The sequence below is a fragment of the Heteronotia binoei genome, chromosome 14 (genome assembly GCF_032191835.1).
Source record: "Heteronotia binoei isolate CCM8104 ecotype False Entrance Well chromosome 14, APGP_CSIRO_Hbin_v1, whole genome shotgun sequence".
Taxonomy (NCBI): Eukaryota; Metazoa; Chordata; class Lepidosauria; order Squamata; family Gekkonidae; genus Heteronotia; species Heteronotia binoei.
Window position 1 is genome coordinate 70,104,768 of NC_083236.1, and position 19,914 is coordinate 70,124,681.

The window sequence follows — 19,914 nt, forward strand, 5'->3', positions numbered from 1 at the left end:
CCACCTTTCTCTCCGGGGGAGCCCCCGAGCAACTGATGCCATTATCAATACCCCCTCTAAGAAGAAAAAGAAGACGACTGCAGATTTATACCCCGCCCTTCTCTCTGAATCAGAGTCTCAGAGCGGCTCACAATCTCCTGTATCTTCTTCCCCCACGACAGACACCCTGTGAGAGAGCTCTCACAGCAGCTGAGAGAGTTCTCACAGCAGCTGCCCTTTCAAGGACAACCTGAGAGAGCTCTCACAGCAGCTGCCCTTTCAAGGACAACCTCCATGAGAGCTCTGGCTGACCCAAGGCCATTCCAGCAGCTGTAAGTGGAGGAGTGGGGAATCAAACCCAGTTCTGCCAGATAAGAGTCCGCATACTACACCAAACTGGCTCTCTAAGCTGTGGAGTCTTGTGAGCAACAATTCTACTTGATGAGCTTCTGGCATGAAAGTTATGAGCAATAATTTGGCGCCTGCATCACTGAGCTTGTTCTGGGGCCCTCCTTCCTGAGCTAAGACAAAAATGTGTGAGCCGGAGGCTAAAAAAACGGTGAGCTAGCTCATGCTAACTCAGCTGTGAGGGAACCCTGGCCATTCTCCTCTCCTCCTTTCTATCGTCACAACGACCCTGTGAGGCAGGTGAGGCTGAGCGCGGTCCAAGGTCACCTGGCAAGCTTCCAGGGCAGAGTGGGGATTCACACCTGGGCCTCTCCAGTCCTAATCGGACGCTCTGAACCAGTACACCACGCTGCCTCCCAGAAGACAGTGTGGTGAAAGGGAGAGAGAAACTTTAACGCTGGGCCCTTCAGCTTGGTCACCTTCTGCTGCCGGTGGACTTTTTCTAGGCCCAGGCTCAAAAACCATCCGGGGGGGGGGGCTGCCCATCCTGATCCTGCCGTCTCCATGTGACCGGTGAGCCCCCCCCCCAACCTGGGGGCCTCCCCCTCCGTCTCCTGTTGGTTTGGCATTGCGTCTGCTCTGTGGCACATCACTCTCCACTCACAGGCGATGGGCATATGTGGGCTGACAAGACGACATCGCCACTGGCCAGCGTGGTTACGGATCAGTGGGTCTTCTTGACGACATGGGAGGTGGCAGCCGCCTCGCAGCCAGTCGCCTCGCGGGGGAATTCCTTGCCTCCTCCCTGCTTGGTGGCCCTTCCACCTCTCCCCCCCCCCTCAGATGCGCATGTGTGTCCCCCCCCCCCATGCATAGAAGGGTGGTCACTGACGGCGGGAAAAGGGCAGAACAAAAATATGGGGAGGCACACACAAACACGGCACACAGACTTCCGAAAATAAAAAGCAAGACAGATGAACTAACTCAGCTGAGGACATTTTACTAGCTTAGATTCAAGTCCAGGAACACTTTAGAGAGCAGTGAGGTCTCTGCCTTGGTAAGACCTCACCCGGAGTCTTGTGCTCAGTTTTGGGCACCACATTTTAAGAAGAATCTAGACAAGCTGGAAGGGGTCCAGAGGAGGGTGACGAAGATGGTGAGGGGTCTGGAGACCAAGTCCTGTGAGGAAAGGTTGAAGGAGCTGGGGATGTTTAGCCTGGAGGGGAGGTGGCTGAGAGGGGATACGATCACCATCTTCAAGGACTTGAAGGGCTGTCATAGAGAGGATGGGGTGGAATTGTTTTCTGTGGCCCTGGAAGGTAGGACCAGAACCAGTGGGTTGAAATTAAATCCAAAGAGTTTGCGGCTCAACATTAGGAAGAACTTCCTGACAGTTAGAGAGGTTCCTCAGTGGAACAGGCTTCCTCCCTGAGAGGTGGTGGGCTCTCCTTCCTTGGAGATATTTAAACAGAGGCTAGATGGCCATCTGACAGTGATGCTGATCCTGTGAATTTAGGGGGAGGTGTTTGTGAGTTTCCTGCATTGCGCAGGGGGTTGGACTAGATGACCTTGGGGGGTCCCTTCCAACTCTATGATTCTATGGGAGGATAGATGCTGTAAAGAGTCAATGCTCCCTTTGTCAGATACCAAGGCTGAAGCAGGTTCTTCAGAGCATGTAGAGTTCTTGGCAGCAACAAGATGATGGAAGAGTGCTTATCCCCTGCGCCAACCCCCTTGTGCACCCCAGTGGTTTTGGCTGAAGATTCCCATTGCTTTTCTGTTTCCTCAAGGACTCTCTCCAGAGGTCTTGAATCCTCCACTACCCCTCCTATGTCCATCCCACTACATGCTCTTGGGTCCCCTAAGATGCCAGCTCTGTTCCTGTTACTTAAAAGAGCCAGTTTGGTGTAATGGTTAAGTGCACAGATTCTTATCTGGGAGAACCAGGTTTGATTCCTCACTCCTCCACTTACAGCTGCTGGAATGACCTTGGGTCAGCGAGAGCTCTCTTATCTGGGAGGACCGGGTTTGATTCCCCACTCCTCCACTTGCACCCGCTGGAATTACCTTGGGTCAGCCAGAGCTCTCTTATCTGGGAGAACCGGGTTTGATTCCCCACTCCTCCACTTGCAGCTGCTGGAATGGCCTTGGGTCAGCCAGAGCTCTCTTATGTGGGAGAACCAGGTTTGATTCCCCACTCCGCCACTTGCAGCTTCTGGAATGGCCTTGGGTCAGCCAGAGCTCTCTTATCTGGGAGAACCAGATTTGATTCCCCACTCCTCCACTTGCACCCGCTGGAATTACCTTGGGTCAGCCATAGCTACGGCAGCAGTTGTCCTTGAAAGGGCAGCTGCTGGGAGTGCCCTCTCAGCCCCACCCACCTCACAGGGTGTCTGTTGTGGCGGAGGAAGAGAAGGTGATTGTAAGAGAGCCAGTTTGGTGTAGTGGTGAAGTGTGCGGACTCTTATCTGGGAGAACCGGGTTTGATTCTTCTCTCCTCCACTTGCAGCTGCTGGAATGGCCTTGGGTCAGCCATAGCTCTGGCAGAGGTTGTCCTTGAAAGGGCAGCTTCTTCTGTGAGAGCCCTCTCAGCCCCACCCACCTCACAGGGTGTCTGTTGTGGGGGGAGAAGATAGAGGAGATTGTAAGCCGCTCTGAGACTGATTCAGAGAGAAGGGCGGGATATAAATCTGCAGTCTTCTTCTTCAGATAGTCTTGGATTGAGGAGCAAAAAGATTCAGTCTTTCTCCCCACCCAGGCGGTCTTCTCTGCTGACCACTCCCCACCTCAGCTCATGACTGCCCTCTCTCAGGACCAGATGGCCACCCCCAGGACCCTGTCTCTGGCCACTATGGAGTCCACTGTGTGTTCCTTGGCACCCGCTGGGGTCTCCCCCAAAAGCAATAGCCAGGAAGGTTTCTCTCCCCAGACCCCTGCAGCAGGAGGGGCTTCGGGAGCCTCATCTTTGGCTCCTGCCCTTGGAACCTCCCCGTCTTGCATTTCTGAACTGGACAAGGCTAAAGGAGGCGGGGAAGCCCCTCTGTTTCGAATGCACTGAAAACACTTGAAGAAGGGCCGCCTGGATTTTGAACCGTGTCCCTTCCGAATTAACATCATCGTGGGCTGAAGGGGGCTCACACTCCCTGAACCTCTTCAGAGCAGGAATCCGTCGGGGTGGGGGGAAGGTGCCATGCAGGAGAGAAAGGGGCAGATCCTGCCTGCGCCGCCCCACTGCCGGACTCTCCTCGGACGCCGCGACCCACCTGGGCAGAGTCCGTCGCCTTTCCTGGTCCTCGAGTGCCATCTGCTGGCCACAGGAGAGCATTTCTTTCCAGCGACCCATTCCAGCAGCACAGAGCGGTCCTGGCGTCTGGAACCCCCTTTGCGTGATCTTGAAGATATGACGGGGAGCAGAGAAGGGCGGTGCAGCTAGCTAGGCTTGTATCAGCTCTCTGGTTTCAGGAATTCCTGGGCCTTGGGGGCGGGGGTGGGTAAGTGGGATGGAGCCGGGGCGGCTGGAAAGAGGAGAGACCTCTGGGAGGTGTAACACCCTAGAGCAGAGGTGGCCAAACTTGCTTAACATAAGAGCCACATAGAATAAACGTCAGATGTTTGAGAGCTGCAAGACATGAACATCAGATGTTGGAGACGCACAAGGCAAGGAAGGAAGGAAGGAAGGAAGGAAGGAAGGAAGGAAGGAAGGAGGGAGGGGAGGGAGGGAAGGAAGGAAGGAAGGAAGGAAGGAAGGAAGGAAGGAAGGAAGGAAGGAGATAGATAGATAGATAGATAGATAGATAGATAGATAGATAGATAGATAGATAGATAGATAGATAGATAGATAGATAGATAGATAGATAGATATAATAGATAGATAGATAGATAGATAGATAGATAGATAGATAGATAGATAGATAGATAGATAGATAGATAGATAGAGGGGGAGGAGAAGTGGAAAGAAAGCAACTTTAACTTTAGTGCATTTTCCAAGCTGGTGGCTGGCTTGATTTAGAGAAGTGATTTAAAGAGACAAATGCCTTCTTCAAGCTGACCAATGGGGCTCTGGGGGCTCCAAGAGCCGCACAATATGTGTCAAAGAACCACACGTGGCTCCTGAGCCACAATTTGGCCACCGCTGCCCTTGAGCCACCCACTCTCAAAGCAGCCCTCCCAGCCCACCCACCCACCCTCAAAGCAGGGGAACTTATCTCTATAGTCTCTGGAGGCTGGTCATAATTCTAGCAACCTCAGGAGTCTCCCCAGAGGCTCAGAGGCAGGGCTTTCTCCCCTGGGGAGCAAAAGCAGGGAAAGGGTCTCTCCCTCCCCCCACTTCATTCTATCCTATTGGTCCATTCTTTCCTATTTATTTATTTATTATTTATTAATTTCATTTATATCCCGCCCTCCCCCACCTCGGCAGGCTCAGGGCGGCTAACAACATTTTATAAAAACATACAGTAATAAATAGAGCCTTAGATTTACAATATAAAACATTAAAACATTAAGCTTAATAACATTAAAACCAGTCTAATAGATGCAGTTATATACAGCGGTATAGGTCTTTAGACCGCGTTGGCGGATCCTTAATTACCGATCCTTTTTAGCAGTCCGAGTGTGCAAGTTTAAAAAGGGTGGTCTTGCAGGCCCTGCGGAACTGATCAAGGCTCCATAGGATAGAATGGAGGGATCGGGCCACTGGTGCTAGAGAAGGGGATTTAAACTTTAAGCCCCTTCTCTGGTGTGGTGCTTCAGAGGGGCATGCAAAGTTAGTTTTGCCTAGGGCACAAAGCGCTCTAGGGCCGGTCCTGATTACAATACTGGCTGATTTGTTTTCAGTTCCCTTCCTAATAATCCCCAGCATAGTGTTGGCCCTTTTAAAATTATTATTAGTGGAGTCGCACACTGTCTCGATATTTTCAGTGAGTTCTCTCCACAACTCCAAGATCTTTCTTTTGGTCAGTCTCCACTGGTTTGGGCCCCATCATTGTGCATTTATGGTTAGGATTTTTGGCCCCCATGTGCATCACTTTGCACTTGGCCACACTGAACCTCATTTGCCACATTGACGCCCACCGGCCCAGCCTCACCAGATCCCGTTGGAGTGCCTCACAATTCTCTCTGCTTCTCACCACCCTGAACAATTTAGTGTCACCCTCAAACTTATCCACTTCATTGCTTATTCCCAACTCCAAATCATTAATAAACAAATTAAAAAGCATCAGATCCAGCACTGAGCCCTGAGGCACCCCACTGCTTACCATCCTCCACTGTGAAAATTGCCCATTTATACTCACTCCCTGTTTCCTATTAATTAGCCAGTTTTTGATCCACAAGAGGACCTGTCTTTTTACTCCATGACTCTTGAGCTTACTTAGGAGCCTTTGATGAGGAACCTTATCAAAAGCTTTCTGGAAGTCAAGGTAAACAACAGCTATTGGGTCCCCCTTGTCCTAGAGAGCCAGTTTGGTGTAGTGGTTAAGTCCGTGGACTCTTATCCAGGAGAACCAGATTTGATTCCTCGCTCCTCGCTTGCAGCTGCTGGAATGGCCTTGGGACAGCCATAGCTATCACAGACCTGTCCTTGAAAGGGCAGATTTTGTCAGAGCTCTCTCAGCCCCACCCACCTCACAGGGTGTCTTTTGTGGGGGGAGAAGGTAGAGGAGATTGTGATCGCTCTGAGATTCAGAGTATAGGGTGGGATATAAATCCAATATCATCATCTCTATTACTACTACTTGAAAGGGCAGCTTCTGGGAGAGCTCTCTCAGCCCCACCTACCTCACGGGGCATCTGTTGTGGGGGAGGGAGGTAAAGGAGATTGTAAGCCACTCTGAGATTCAGAGTGAAGAATGGGGTATAAATCCAATATAATCTTCTTCTGCTGCATGTTGCTCACCCCCTCAAAGAATGCTAACAGCTTAGTGAGACAAGATTTTCCTTTACAGAACCCATGCTGAGTCTTCCTCAATAGCTTTTGTTCATCAATGTAATAACAGTTTCCACCAACTTTCCAGGTATTGACGTCAGACTGACTGGCCTGTAATTTCCTTGATCTCCTCTGGAATCCTTTTTAAAGATGAGGGTGACATTAGCTACCTTCCAGTCCTCAGGAATGGAGGCAGATTTAATGAAAGATTACATATTTTGGTCAGGAGATCCACAAGTTCACCTTTGAGTTCTTCCAGAATTTGGATGTATGGCATCCAGGCCCGGTGCCTACCGGACAGAAGTCTTGGATGTGTGCTCGGTGTAAGGAGCTCCTAGTTCTCAGGGAATGAGTTCGTACCCTTGAGGTCGAGGTGGCTGACGTGGAGAAGCAGAGACAGTCCATTAGGCACATGGAGAAGGCTCTTGGGGGACTTATTAGAGCAGTTTGGTGTAGTGGTTAAGTGTGCGGACTCTTATCTGGAGAACCGGGTTTGATTCCCCACTCCTCCACTTGCACCTGTTGGAATGGCCCTTGGGTCAGCCATAGCTCTGGCAGAGGTTGTCCTTGAAAGGGCAGCTGCTGTGAGAGCCCTCTCCAGCACCACCCACCTAACAGGGTGTCTGTTGTGGGGGAGGAAGGAGTGGAGGGCGGGATATAAATCCAATATCTTCTTCTTCTTCTTCTTCTAGATGTGTCTCACTCTGAAATGGCAGCCCTGCTGACAAGATAGGGCCAAAAAAGAGGCGGTTTGCATCGCAACCCTAAACTTCCTTGGTGTTGCTCTGCATAGCAGCCCGGACTTCCCTGGTGGTCTCCTGTCGAAATACCAACCAGGGCTGGCCCTGCTTGGCTTCTGCGGTGTGATGAGACAGGGCTAGCCTGGGCCACCCAAGGCAAGGCAAGAGGCGTTCAGAGGTGGTTGGCCGTTGCCTCCGTGCAAAGGGGGGTCCCATGTGGGCTGCGCTGGGGGCCCTCCCTAGGGTGCCAATCCCCAGGTGGGGGCAGGGGATCCCCTGGTTTGGAGGCCCTCCCCCCGCTTCAGGGTCGTCAGAAAGCGGGGGGAGGGAGGGAAATGTCTGCTGGGAACTCTGTTATTCCCTATGGAGATTTATTCCCATAGAAAATCATGGAGAATTGATCCGCGGGTGTCTGGGGCTCTGGGGAGGCTGTTTTTTGGGGTAGAGGCACCAAATTTTCAGTATAGCATCTAGTGCCTCTCCCCAAAATACCCTCCAAGTTTCAAAACGATTGGACCAGGGGGTCCAATTCTATGAGCCCCAAAAGAACGTGCCCCTATCCTTCATGATTTCCTATGGAAGGAAGGAACTGAAAAGGTGCTGTCCCTTTAAATGTGATGGCCAGAGCTCCCTTTGAAGTTCAATGATGCTTGTCACACCCTGGCTCCTGGCTCCACCCCAATGTCTCCTGGATCACCCCCAACGTCTCCTGGCCCCACCCCCAAAGTCCCCAGATATTTCTTGAATTGGACTTGGCAACCCACTGGAGGGCGGGGGGCAGAGCCTTCCCTGGGGCAGCAAAACCCCCTGGCAAAACAGGGCCAGCCCTGGTCAGGATGCCTTGGGCTGGGTCCAGACTGACAGCTTCGGGTGCACGAGAGGCGTTCCAAATCAGGCCGGTTAAAAATGAGCAGCTGAATCCCATCCAGGCACTCCTTTGCGAGGCGCCCGTATCTCACACAGGAGGCGCTTCCACGCAATCAGGCGGTTGTCGCGCACCATCCCCATAGCATGGCTTGTGCTTCTTTTTTCCCATTCATTGTAGTGGTCATGAGCATAGGTGCATATGCACTGGGGCCAGGCCTTGGATTCAGCAGGAGCTCACAGGAGTGCAGCTCCTGAACCTTTCTGAGGGTTCCCCCTCCTGCTCCCCACCTACCTTGTCCATTGAATAGGAGGTGCAGCTGCATAACAATCCCTGGATTAGGAGAGCAGCCAGCCAGCCACCATGCCCCCAGCAGCCCTCGTTAACTCCTGGAGAAGCCCACGCCACCCTTTCTCCACTTCTGATGTGATTTTGGGTGGTGGGTGGCTTGCTGGCCTTTTGACTGGGGGGGGTGGCGGCCAAGGAGAGCCCCAGATAAGCGAGGCCTGCTTGGGCTGGCTAGATCCTCTAGCCAGCTCAAGCAGCCTCGCTCGCTGGGGCTCTCCTTTCTTGCATCTGGTTGCTTTTGGTTGGTAGGGGGTGGCTTATGCTAATGAGTTATGCTAATAAGGTCCACCACCTATTTTTCTACAAAATGGACTCTGTCAGCAGCTATGTGGGGTTTTTTTAAAGCTGGTGCGTTCAGACTTCCAGTCCACCTCGCTTGTGTGCTTCTGCGTTCAGACGCCTGGGAAGGCGGCAGAGAAGCACCTGGAGCTGTGGCTGGGAGGGCACCTAAGGATGGGGGGAGTGCAGGAGCATGACAGGAGGCAGGTGTGCACTTTGGGGCTTGATTTTTAAATCTGTCTGCGAGCCATCCTGTGTCAGCTTAAAAAGTGCTGGTGTGGACCCAGCCTTGGAGAGTTTTGCCCCCATTCAGCTTGCCCTATTTCCCAGTTCTTCAGTCCTGGCCCGCTGCAACTCTTTCGTTTCTCAGAGATCTTTCTTTCTCTCCATATTTTGTAATCCACTTTAGTGAGAAAGGCAGACTAGAAATGAATTGTTGTTACTACTACTAACAACAACAGCAGCAGCAGCAGAAAAATTATTGTATTTGACTTAAAAACAGAAGAGAAGCCCTGTTGGATCAGGCCAGTGGCCCCTCCAGTCCAACACTCTGTGTCACACAGTGGCCAAAACCCAGGTGCCATCAGAAGGTCCATCAGTGGGGCCCCTAGAAGCCCTCCCACTGTACCCCCCTCCAAGCACCAAGAATACAGAGCATCACTGCCCCAGACATAAGAACATAAGAGAAGCCATGTTGGATCAGGCAATGGCCCATCCAGTCCAACACTCTGTGTCACATAAGAACATAAGAGAAGCCATGTTGGATCAGGCCAATGGCCCATCCAGTCCAACATTCTGTGTCACAGAAGAACATAAGAGAAGCCCTGTTGGATCAGGCCAGTGGCCCCTCCAGTCCAACACTCTGTGTCACATAAGAACATAAGAGAAGCCCTGTTGGATCAGGCCAATGGCCCATCCAGTCCAACACTCTGTGTCACAGAAGAACATAAGAGAAGCCAAGTTGGATCAGGCCAATGGCCCATCCAGTCCAACACTCTGTGTCACACAGTGAGCAAAAACCAGGTGCCATCAGGAGGTCCACCAGTGGGGCCAGGACACTAGAAGTCCTCCCACTGTGCCCCCCCAAGCACCAAGAAGACAGAGCATCACTGGCCCAGACACAAGAACATAAGAGAAGCCATGTTGGATCAGGCAATGGCCCATCCAGTCCAACACTCTGCGTCACATAAGAACATAAGAGAAGCCCTGTTGGATCAGGCCAATGGCCCATCCAGTCCAACACTCTGTGTCACACAGTGAGCAAAAACCAGGTGCCATCAGGAGGTCCACCAGTGGGGACAGGACACTGGAAGCCCTCCCACTGTGGGCCCCCCAATCACCAAGAATAGAGAGCATCACTTGCCCCAGACATAAAACATAAGAGAAGCCATGTTGGATCAGGCCAATGGCCCATCCAGTGCAACACTCTGTGTCACACAGTGACCATCAGGAGGTCCATCAGTGGGGCCAGGACACTAGAAGCCCTCCCACTGTTCCCTCCTCCCCAAGCACCAAGAATACAGAGCATCACTGCCCCAGACAGAGAGTTCCAACAATACGCTGTGGCTAATAGCCACTAATGACCACTTGCTAACCATTTTTTCCCAGAAATTGACATAATTCATCAAACAAACAAATTATTATGTATCAATCTAGAAAAATTTGTTCAGACTTCATGGAAAATCTAGATGAGGCCATTGATAAATTATTGCATTCTGGCCTTTGTGTATATGTTGGGGTTTTTTCATAATGTTTTGACTTGCTTTGTGGTGATTTTCCTCCCCTCCCCCCCCTCCATTTAAAATGCAATTACAGTATTTTAAGCCATTTCTGCCAACAATGAAAATGAAACCGAGATTCATCACTGAGGGAATGCAGCCAACCATACGTTAAGCACTCCAGCCCCTTTACATTTTCTTCCTTCCCTCTCTTCGAGCAGCTTCTGTTTTCCAGCCCAATTATTTCCTGTTTACTCAGCAGGCCTTCTTGAATGCATCTTTAATCAGCTCTCTCCCAAAGCTTTGCTTACTGCTTTTCTCTTTGTAGTAAAAAGCAATTGTTCATTGGTTTCCTATTTTATTTTCCTAATTGTATAATTTAAAAATTACAATCCAGGAAAAAAAAATTAATGAGCAGGTACTTTGACTGCCAAGGTGAAAATGGCAACGGATGTCTTCCTTCCGCTCCCTGAAAAGGAATGGGTTCAGGAATGCCGGGGGTCACTGGGAATTAAGAGGGAGTAATTAATTAAGCGTGGAGAACCAGCCGTGCCCACAGCTGTGTTCCGAAACAAAAGGAGGTGCCAACATTTAAAAGGACAGTTGCAGGGGTGAGGAGGACCTGCTAAGGAAGGAAGGAAGGAAGGAGAGCAAGGCCATTACAGCAGGTGTATGTTTGGTGTAGTGGTTAGGGTGTAGTGCCAGTTTGGTGTAGTGGTTAAGTGTGCAGACTCTTATTTGGGAGAACTGGGTTTGATTCCCCGCTCCTCCACTTGCACCTGCTGGAATGCCTTGGGTCAGCCAGAGTTCTCGTAGGATTTGTCCTTGAAAGGGCAGCTTCTTCTGTGAGAGCCCTCTCAGCCCCACCCACCTCACAGGGTGTCTGTTGTGGGAGGAGAAGATATAGGAGATTGTAAGGTGCTCTGAGTCATTGATTCAGAGAGAAGGGCGGGGTATAAATCTGCAGTCTTCTTCATCTTTCTATGTGGAGGAGTGGGGAATCAAACCCGGTTCCCCCAGGTAAGAGTCCGTGCACTTAACCACCACACCAAACTGGGACTTCTTTACTTCCGAGTAAACACAACAGAGGGATCTTGCCCATGGGACACATTGCGGGGAACATAGCTTTGTATTATGTCCAGATTCCAGCTCACTTTGATTGCAGAACAGCAGCTGAGAATGTGGCAGTAGAATTGTTTCGAATGAAAGAATGGCAGCGACAAAAATTCCAAATCCTTCCCTGATGCAAAGGGATCCGCGTGTGGAAGCCACCGACAATCCTGACCGGGTGTCTCCACATTAGGTGTGGGTGGGAGAGACCAGCTTCATGGGGAGAGGGGGGAGCTGCTTGCCAACGGTTGCCAACACAAGAACAGTTCCCACTGTTGCCCGGCAGCAAGAGGTGAGAAGTGGACCTCTGGAGCAGACAACAGACCCAGAGGAGCCCTGCATGCCCCCCTCTTCCTTGGGCACCCTGGGGGGGAAACACTCCCTCTTGCTTGTGGGGGGGGGGGGAGTCCTGCTGGCAGCTGTTCTGGGGCATCCCAGACTGACAGGCCTGTGGGTTCCAAGGAGAGAGGGAGGCAGGGAGAAGCAGGTCACACTCAGAGGCTCTGCAAAGGCTAAACAGGCCTTCTCCTCCCCACCTCCCCGCTTGCAATCCCGCCCAATGCACGCAGCCTCTCTGCCCAGCCGCCACCTACACTGGCTCCCCTCTGCCCCCAAGAAGAAGAAGACTGCAGATTTATACCCCACCCTTCTCTCTGAATCAGAGAAGAAGAAAATGATGAAGATATTGGATTTATATCCCACCCTCCACTCTGAAGAGTCTCAGAGCGGCTCACAATCTCCTTTACCTTCCGCCCCCACAACAGACACCCTGTGAGGTAGATGAAGATATTGGATTTATATCCCACCCTCTACTCTGAAGAGTCTCAGAGCAGTTCATGATCTCCTTTACCTTCCTCCCCCACAACAGACACCTGGTGAGGTAGATGAAGATAATCTTAAATTTAATGTAATTTTAATGATGATTTTATATTGAAATTGTATATGAATTTATAATTGATTGCACATGGTTTTATTGTATACTGTATTCACATGTTGTGAGCCGCCCTGAGCCTGCTTGCGGGGAGGGCGGGATACAAATAAAAAGTTATTATTATTATATATCCCGCCCTCCACTCCGAAGAGTCTCAGAGCGGCTCACAATCTCCTTTACCTTCCTCCCCCACAACAGACACCTTGCGAGGTGGGTGGGGCTGGAGAGAGCTCTCACAGCAGCTGCCCTTTCAAGGGAAACCTCTGCCAGAGCTCTGGCTGACCCAAGGCCATTCCAGCAGGTGCAAGGGAGGAGTGGAGAATCAAACCCAGTTCTCCCAGATAAGAGAACTATGGCTGACCCAAGGCCATGCTAGCAGGTGCAAGTGGAGGAGTGGGGAATCAAACCCCGGTCTCCCAGATAAGAGTCCGTGTACTTAACCACTACACCAAACTGACTCTACACCAGCTGGACTTGTAGGATTGCCAGGCCTGACTCAATAAATACCTGGGGACTTTGGGGGTAGAACCAGGAGACGTTGGGGGTGGAGCCAGGAGCAAGGTTGTGACAAGCACGACTGAACTTCAAAGGGAGTTCTGGCCATCACATTTAAAGGGACCGCACGCCTTTTAAATGCCCTCCCTCCATTTGGAAGTAATGAAGGATAGGGTCACCTTCTTTTGGGGCTCATCGAATTGGACCCCCTGGACCAACCTTTTTGAAACTTGGGGGCTGTTTTGAGAAGAGGCACTGGATGCTATGCTGAAAATGTGGTGCCTCTATCTCAACAAACGGCCCCTCTGGAGTCCCAGAAACCCACAGATCAATTTTCCATTATACACTATGGGAATCGATCTACATAGGGTATAATGGAGTGTGCAGCAGACATTTCCCTCCCCCCACCCGCTCCCAGTTTCTGCTAGCTCTGAAGTGGGGGTGGGGCCTCTAGCCCAGGGAATCCCCTGCCCCCACCTGGGATTGGAAACCCTAGCTGAGGCAGAGGTCAGAAGGTCACCTCCTGTCTTTGCTCAGACCCTGGTTTGGCTTATAAATATTCACAGGAAGGGGTGCTAAGCGGTTGCCCCCCCCCACTGGAATGCAAGAGGTGTCCAGCAGCTCCCGAAGGGAAAAGGCCCACCCTGGTAGGGTTGCCAAGTCCTATTCAAGAAATATCTGGGGACTTTGGGGGTGGAGCCAGGAGACTTTGGGGGGTGGAGCCAGGAGCGAGGGTGTGACAAGCATAATTGAACTCCAAAGGGAGTTCTGGCCATCACATTTAAAGGGACTGCACACCTTTTAAATGCCTTCTCTCCATTGGAAATAATGAAGGATAGGGGCACCTTCTTTTGGGGCTCATAGAACTGGACCCCCTGGTTTAATCTTTTTGAAACCTGGAGGGCATTTTGGGGAGGGGCACTGGATCCTATGCTGAAAATTTGGTGCCTGTACCTCAAAGGACAGCCCTCGCAGAGCCCCAGATACCCGCGGATCAATTCTCCATTATTTCCTATGGGAATAAGTCTCCCTAGGGAATAATGGAGTGCCCAGCAGACATTTCTCTCCCCTCCCCCTGCTTTCTGATGACCCTGGAGCAGGGGGAGGGCCTCCAATCCAGGGGATCCTCTGCCCCCACCTGGGGATTGGCAACCCTACGTCCCGGTCAGTGTGTGGGGGGGGTCTCAGTGCAGAATGGCCTCCCCAGCCCACTCAGGGCTCAGGGCCAGATTAAACCTGTGGAGACCTCTAGGCATTTGAAATCTTGGGGGGGCCCTCACAAATGATCTCAGAGTCTGAGCGCCCACCTCATCACCCACAGCCCCCACTGCAGCCTGCAGGCCCCTTCTCAAGAGCCCCTTTTCCTAAGCTGCAGGGGAGAGGCAGAGAGGGGCAAAATTGGCAATGACGCCACAGCAGCCGCACCAGGCAAGCAGGGCAAAGAGCGGCTCAGCTGCTGGCTGGGAGGGCTGCAAGCAGGGGGAGAACCAGGGTGGGGGGAAGCTGGCCCGGGGCCCCTAAAGGTGTGGAGGCCCATAGGTCAGTGCTTACTTGGCCCAATTGTTAATCTGGCTCTGTCAGGGCTTGATGGTCTTTCCTGTTGTGCCAGAAGCCCCAAAAAGGACCTGAAGGTGCCTCCTGAAGTCTCTGAGGTGAGGTGGGGCTTCCCTTGCCAAACACCTGGGCAAGAATTTCTCCCCGGCTTCTGCTCTGGCTTGCTTGGGAGACGGCTTCTTAAGAACATAAGAGAAGCCATGTTGGATCAGGCCAATGGCCCATCCAGTTCAACACTCTGTCTCACACAGTGGCCAAAAAACCCAGATGCCATCAGGAGGTCCATCAGTGGGGCCAGGACACTAGAAGCCCTCCCACTATGCCCCCCCAAGCACCAAGAATACAGAGCATTCCTGCCCCAAACATAAGAACATAAGAGAAGCAATGTTGGATAAGGCCAAGGGCCCCTCCAGTCCAACACTGTGTCACACAGTGGCCAAAAAACCCAGGTGCCATCAGGAGGTCCATCAGTAGAGCCAGGACACTAGAAGCTGTCCCACTGTGCCCCCCCCCCCCCCAAGCACCAAGAAGACAGAGCATCACTGCCCCAGACATAAGAACATAAGAGAAGCCCTGTTGGATCAGGCCAATGGCCCATCCGGTCCAACAGTCTGGGTCACACAGTGGCCAAAAACCCCAGATGCCATCAGGAGGCCCATAGGTGGGGCCAGGACACTAGAAGCCCTCCCATTGTGCCCCCCTCAAAGCACCATGAATACAGAGCATCACTGCCCCAGACATAAGAACATCAGAGAAGCCATGTTGGATCAGGTCAATGGCCCATCCAGTCCCACACTCTGTGTCACACAGTGGCCAAAAACCCAGGTGCCACTGGGAGGTCCACCAGTGAAGCCAGGACACTAGAAGCCCTCTCACTGTGCCGCCACCCCCCAAGCACCAAGAATACAGAGCATCACTGCCCCAGGGATAAGAACATAAGAGAAGCCATGTTGGATCAGGCCAATGGCCCATCCAGTCCAACACTCTGTGTCACACAGTGGCCAACCCCCCCCCCCCCACAAGCACCATCAGAAGGTTCACAAGTGGGTCTAGAAGCCCTTCCACTTTGCCCCCCCCCCCCCAAGCACTTAGAATACAGAGCATCACTGCCCCTGAGAGTTCCAATAATATACTGTGGCTAATAGCTACTGATGGACCTCTGCTCCATATTTTTATCCAAACCCCTCTTGAAGCTGGCTGTGCTTGTAGCCGCCACCACCTCCTGTGGCGGTGAATTCCACATGTTAATCATCCTTTGGGTGAAGAAGGACTTCCTTTTATCCCTTTTAACCCGACTGCTCAGCAATTTCATTGAATGCCCAGGAGTTCTTGTATTGTGGGAAAGGGAGAAAAGTACTTCTTTCTCTTCCTTCTCCATCCCATGCATAATCTTGTAAACCTCTATCATGTCACCCCACAGTCGACGTTTCTCCCAGCTCAAGAGCCCCAGGGGATGGGGGAGTCTTTCCAGCCCCCGGAACCTGCTAAGGGGAGATCCCCCTGTGGCACATCATGAGGCACACGCCTTCCAGTTGGGATGCTGCCCTCCCAGCTGCTCCTGAATCCCAACTCCAAAGTCATTTCCTGCCTCTTGCTGTGGAAGCCGCTCAGAGTTTGGTCCACTGAGAACCAGCGGCAGTGGAGTGAAGGAGCAGGAATAGGGTTGCCATCCTCCAGGTGGAGCCTGGAGATCTCCTGGAATTAGAACTGATCTGCAGATTACAGAGGCCAGCTCCCCTGGAGGGAATGGACCTGTCGCGAGGTGACCTCCGTAGCATTAGACGGCACGGAAGTCTCTCACCTCCCCACATCCTGCTGGTCACGAACTCCCCACACAAATCTGCAGGGATTTCCCAACTTGGAGAGGCATGAGTTCCACCCCCCCCTTCCAGAGTAGGCGCTTTGGCTTGCTTTGAGTCTCATGGTGGGGCAGGGTGGATTAGGAGTGATTCTCTGGGAGCTGGCAGAGCAAGCGTTAATGCTGCGCGCTCCATCCTCCTTTCCCGAGGGTCGTGTGGGTAGGAGAGTTAGGCAGGCCTTGCGGCTTCCAGGCCACCCCCCATCCGGCGTTCTTCTCCCAGGCCCCAGCACAGCCCCAACACATGTGCTGTCTGTCAGAGCTGGGCCTCCTCGGGGATTTGAGCTCCGTCCAAAGCAGAGGCCGCTTTGCATGCAGGAAGGAGGGACGGGCAGAGGCTGCCCAGCTCGGAGACCTGCCCGAGGCACCAGAAGCAACCAGCCAGCCAACATGGGCACCCCCTCCGCATTTGCTGCTTTTCTCTTGGCAATGCTGTGGGCACAGGTAAGGGGGAGGGTGAAGGGACACCGAGGGAGCTGGGCCCTCTGGGGAGGACGGGGGACGGGGCTTCCTTCGCCTTTCTCCAGAGTGCCAGGAACAGCCCTGACGAGAGACAGGACTTTTGACTTGGGAGTTTCAGGGTGGAACCCAAGATCCAGCAAGTTACTTTGCAGGCTGTTCCTTCCATCTTTCCTTCTTCCTCCTCTCTCCGAAGCATGTTTAGCGCTGAGGCCAGGTGTTTCCATGGCTGTGACTCAGTGGAAAAGCTTCTTCTTTTTCTTCTTCATTCGTTACTTCATTTATATTCTGCCCTTTCCTGAGATGGGCTCAGGGAGGACAACATGGATAAAGCAACGATCAAAACCTCCAATTAAAATTGAAACAAGATGAGCCAGTACAATGAAACAATACGCAAGTTATAGACCATAGGTGGTGGTTTCAGTTGGGCCCATTCTACACTTCAGTGTACTAACCGTCTAAAAATACAATGGGTGATGGTATAGCCATAAGATGGTATCTCAGCAACTGTGGCAGGCAGGAGGTCCAATCCCTGATAGCCGCTCCAGGCAAAATAATCAGAAAGACCCTTTTCTGCCTGAGACCCTGGAGAGCTGCTGACGTCTAGGTAGCAAACACTGACCTAGATAGACCAGTGGTCAGATTCAGTCCAAGGTGCCTTCGTGGCTGTCCTCGACCTTAGGACCAGAGCCTGTTTCCAAAATGACAGGGCCAAACCAATAATAAAGCAGAAGGTACCTCTGAGCATGTGCAAAGTACCATCCTTTCCCATCTGCATCTAGGTGGTTTTTCCCTCCTTCTTATCTCAGCATTCGGCACAGAGGGAACTGATCTGGGGGGTGCACAACATGTGTGAACATTGTGGTGGGTGGGTGGGTCCTTCTTTCTGGGGTCCTTGCAGTGTTCGCTATGCTAAGGGGGGGGGGATTCCCAGGTACTTATTCTGCAAATGTTGTTCTTGTCCCAGCCTCTCACATTGGACCCCTTGGAAGGTTCTAAGTGCCTTTCTGGTAGCAGCATCTTGGATAAGGAGGGCTTTGGCCACGTTGTGCCCCAATTCGCTGAGCCAGAAGATTCTTTGCGCCTCATTTTCTGTATTTGCACGAATGAATATCCAGGGCTTTTTTTTGAGCAGGAACACCCAGGAAGGTAGCAGGGGTATGGCCCGATATGCAAATGAGTTCCTGCTGGGCTTTTCCTACCAAAAAAAGCCCTGTGAATATCTCTGTTAAGGTGCAAGGAGACTTCTGACTGACTGCCCAACAAAGAATTTCCGCTTGCTTCTTTAACATCTAACCTTTACCCACTTTTCTTTCTGTGGTGGAAGACCGGGGGTTGGCGAGGGGGAGAGCACAGACCAGGACAGCGGGTGTCTGTTGGCCCCCCCCCCCCGCCAAAACTCCATGGGAAGCAGCATGCTCAGCTTCCATTCAGTTGGCGTTTATAGGGTTCGCCTCCAGCTGGCGGTGACTACAGTTTTGCCTCTGGAAATGGCTGGTTGTGGTTCAGCACATGGCCAGACTCTTCCGTTTCCTTGTCCTGGAGCAGTTAAAGAAAAAGGGAGAGGCCCCCAAGGAAGCTCCCCTCTGTCCCTGCAAAGTGGCCTGGGATGTAGAGTTGCCCACCCCCTGGTCTGGCCTGATCTCTCGGACTCCGAACTTATCTCCAGACGACAGAGATCAGCTCCCTGGAGAAAACAGACCCGTTGGCAGGCAGGTTCTGTAGCATTAGACACCATGAAGCCCCTCCCTTCCCTGAACCCTGCTATCCCCAGCCCCCATCCCCAAATCTCCAGGAACCTCCCTACCTGGAGGTGGCAACCCAAGGGGAGCAGACACAAAGGCAGTGGGAGGGATCTGGGGTCCGCCCTCAAGCTGTGGGGAGAAAGACTTTGAGACAGGGTCATTTCCCCCCCCCCCCCCATTGCTTCTTGAGCGCTTCTCTCTGAGATTGATCACTTTGCTCCCCACCTCCCGGCCTGGAATCCTGGGGTCTTCCCCAAGACTGGGGCCTCACACAAAAGGGGGGGGGGGACTCTAGACTCCCTCCACACAGCCCTCTTAGGTCAGGGGGGGGGGCAGGCTGCCCTGACAGGGAAGGCCCAGAGGAAAAGGCCCAGAAGGTTTGGGGTTCTCCCCCACTGTGGGGGCTCAGCCCCACCCCCTTAGCTGTGAGAGAGGCCCCCCTTCCCGCCAGCATGAAACTCCAAGGAGATGTGGAAAGCCTGGCTTGGAGAGGTGGGGGTAGTCCAGATGGCCTGCATTAACTGCCCCCTGACCCACACTTGTCTTGCTACTGGGGGGTGGGGGGAGGTCAGGCCAGCCACATGCCTGAGGATGAAGTGTGGCCTCTGGACCTGCTCAACTCCTTGAGCATCACCCACCAGACTGGCCAGGCCTCCCTCCCAGTATCTGGTGGCTGAGTGGCAAAGCATCTGCGTGACATGCAGAAGGCCCCAGGTTACAGCCCTGGCAGCAGAACATCACAGAAGCCCTGTTGGATCAGGCCAATGGCCCATCCAGTCCAACACTCTGTGTCACATAAGAACATAAGAGAAGCCCTGTTGGATCAGGCCAGTGGCCCATCCAGTCCAACACTCTGTGTCACATAAGAACATAAGAGAAGCCCTGTTGGATCAGGCCAATGGCCCATCCAGTCCAACACTCTGTGTCACAGAAGAACATAAGAAAAGTCATGTTGGATCAGGCCAGTGGCCCATACAGTCCAACACTCTGTGTCACATAAGAACATAAGAGAAGCCCTGTTGGATCAGGCCAATGGCCCATACAGTCCAACACTCTGTGTCACATAAGAACAGAAGAGAAGCCATGTTGGATCAGGGCAATGGCCCCTCCAGTCCAACACTCTGTGTCACATAAGAACATAAGAGAAGCCCTGTTGGATCAGGCCAGTGGCCCCTCCAGTCCAACACTCTGTGTCACATAAGAACATAAGAGAAGCCATGTTGGATCAGGCCAGAGGCCCATCCAGTCCAACACTCTGTGTCACATAAGAACATAAGAGAAGCTGTGTTGGATCAGGCCAGTGGTCCATCCAGTCCAACGCTCTGTCACACAGTGGCCAAAAAACCCAGGTGCCATCAGGAAGTCCACTAGTGGGACCAGGACACTAGAAGCCCTCCCACTGTTGCCCCTCCCAAGCACCCAGAATACAGAGCATCACTGCCCCAGAGAGTTCCATCAATGCACTGTGGCTAAAAGCCACTGGTGGACCTCTGCTCCAGATGTTTGTCCAATCTCTTCTTGAAGCTATGCTTGTAGCTATGGCAGTGCATTCCATCTGTCAA

At 52.4% G+C, this 19,914-nt stretch overlaps 1 protein-coding gene across 1 annotated transcript in view; it reads left to right on the forward strand.

Annotated features, from left to right (window-relative positions):
• The first annotated feature begins 16,499 nt into the window (after positions 1–16,499).
• Positions 16,500–19,914, forward strand: part of CDH15 (cadherin 15) — a 28,639-nt gene continuing 25,224 nt past the window's right edge. Inside the window, exon 1 of the mRNA XM_060253570.1 lies at positions 16,500–16,592. Within this exon, the coding sequence (XP_060109553.1) occupies positions 16,539–16,592 (54 nt within the window). The 5' untranslated portion in view covers positions 16,500–16,538. The remainder of the gene's footprint in view (positions 16,593–19,914) is intronic.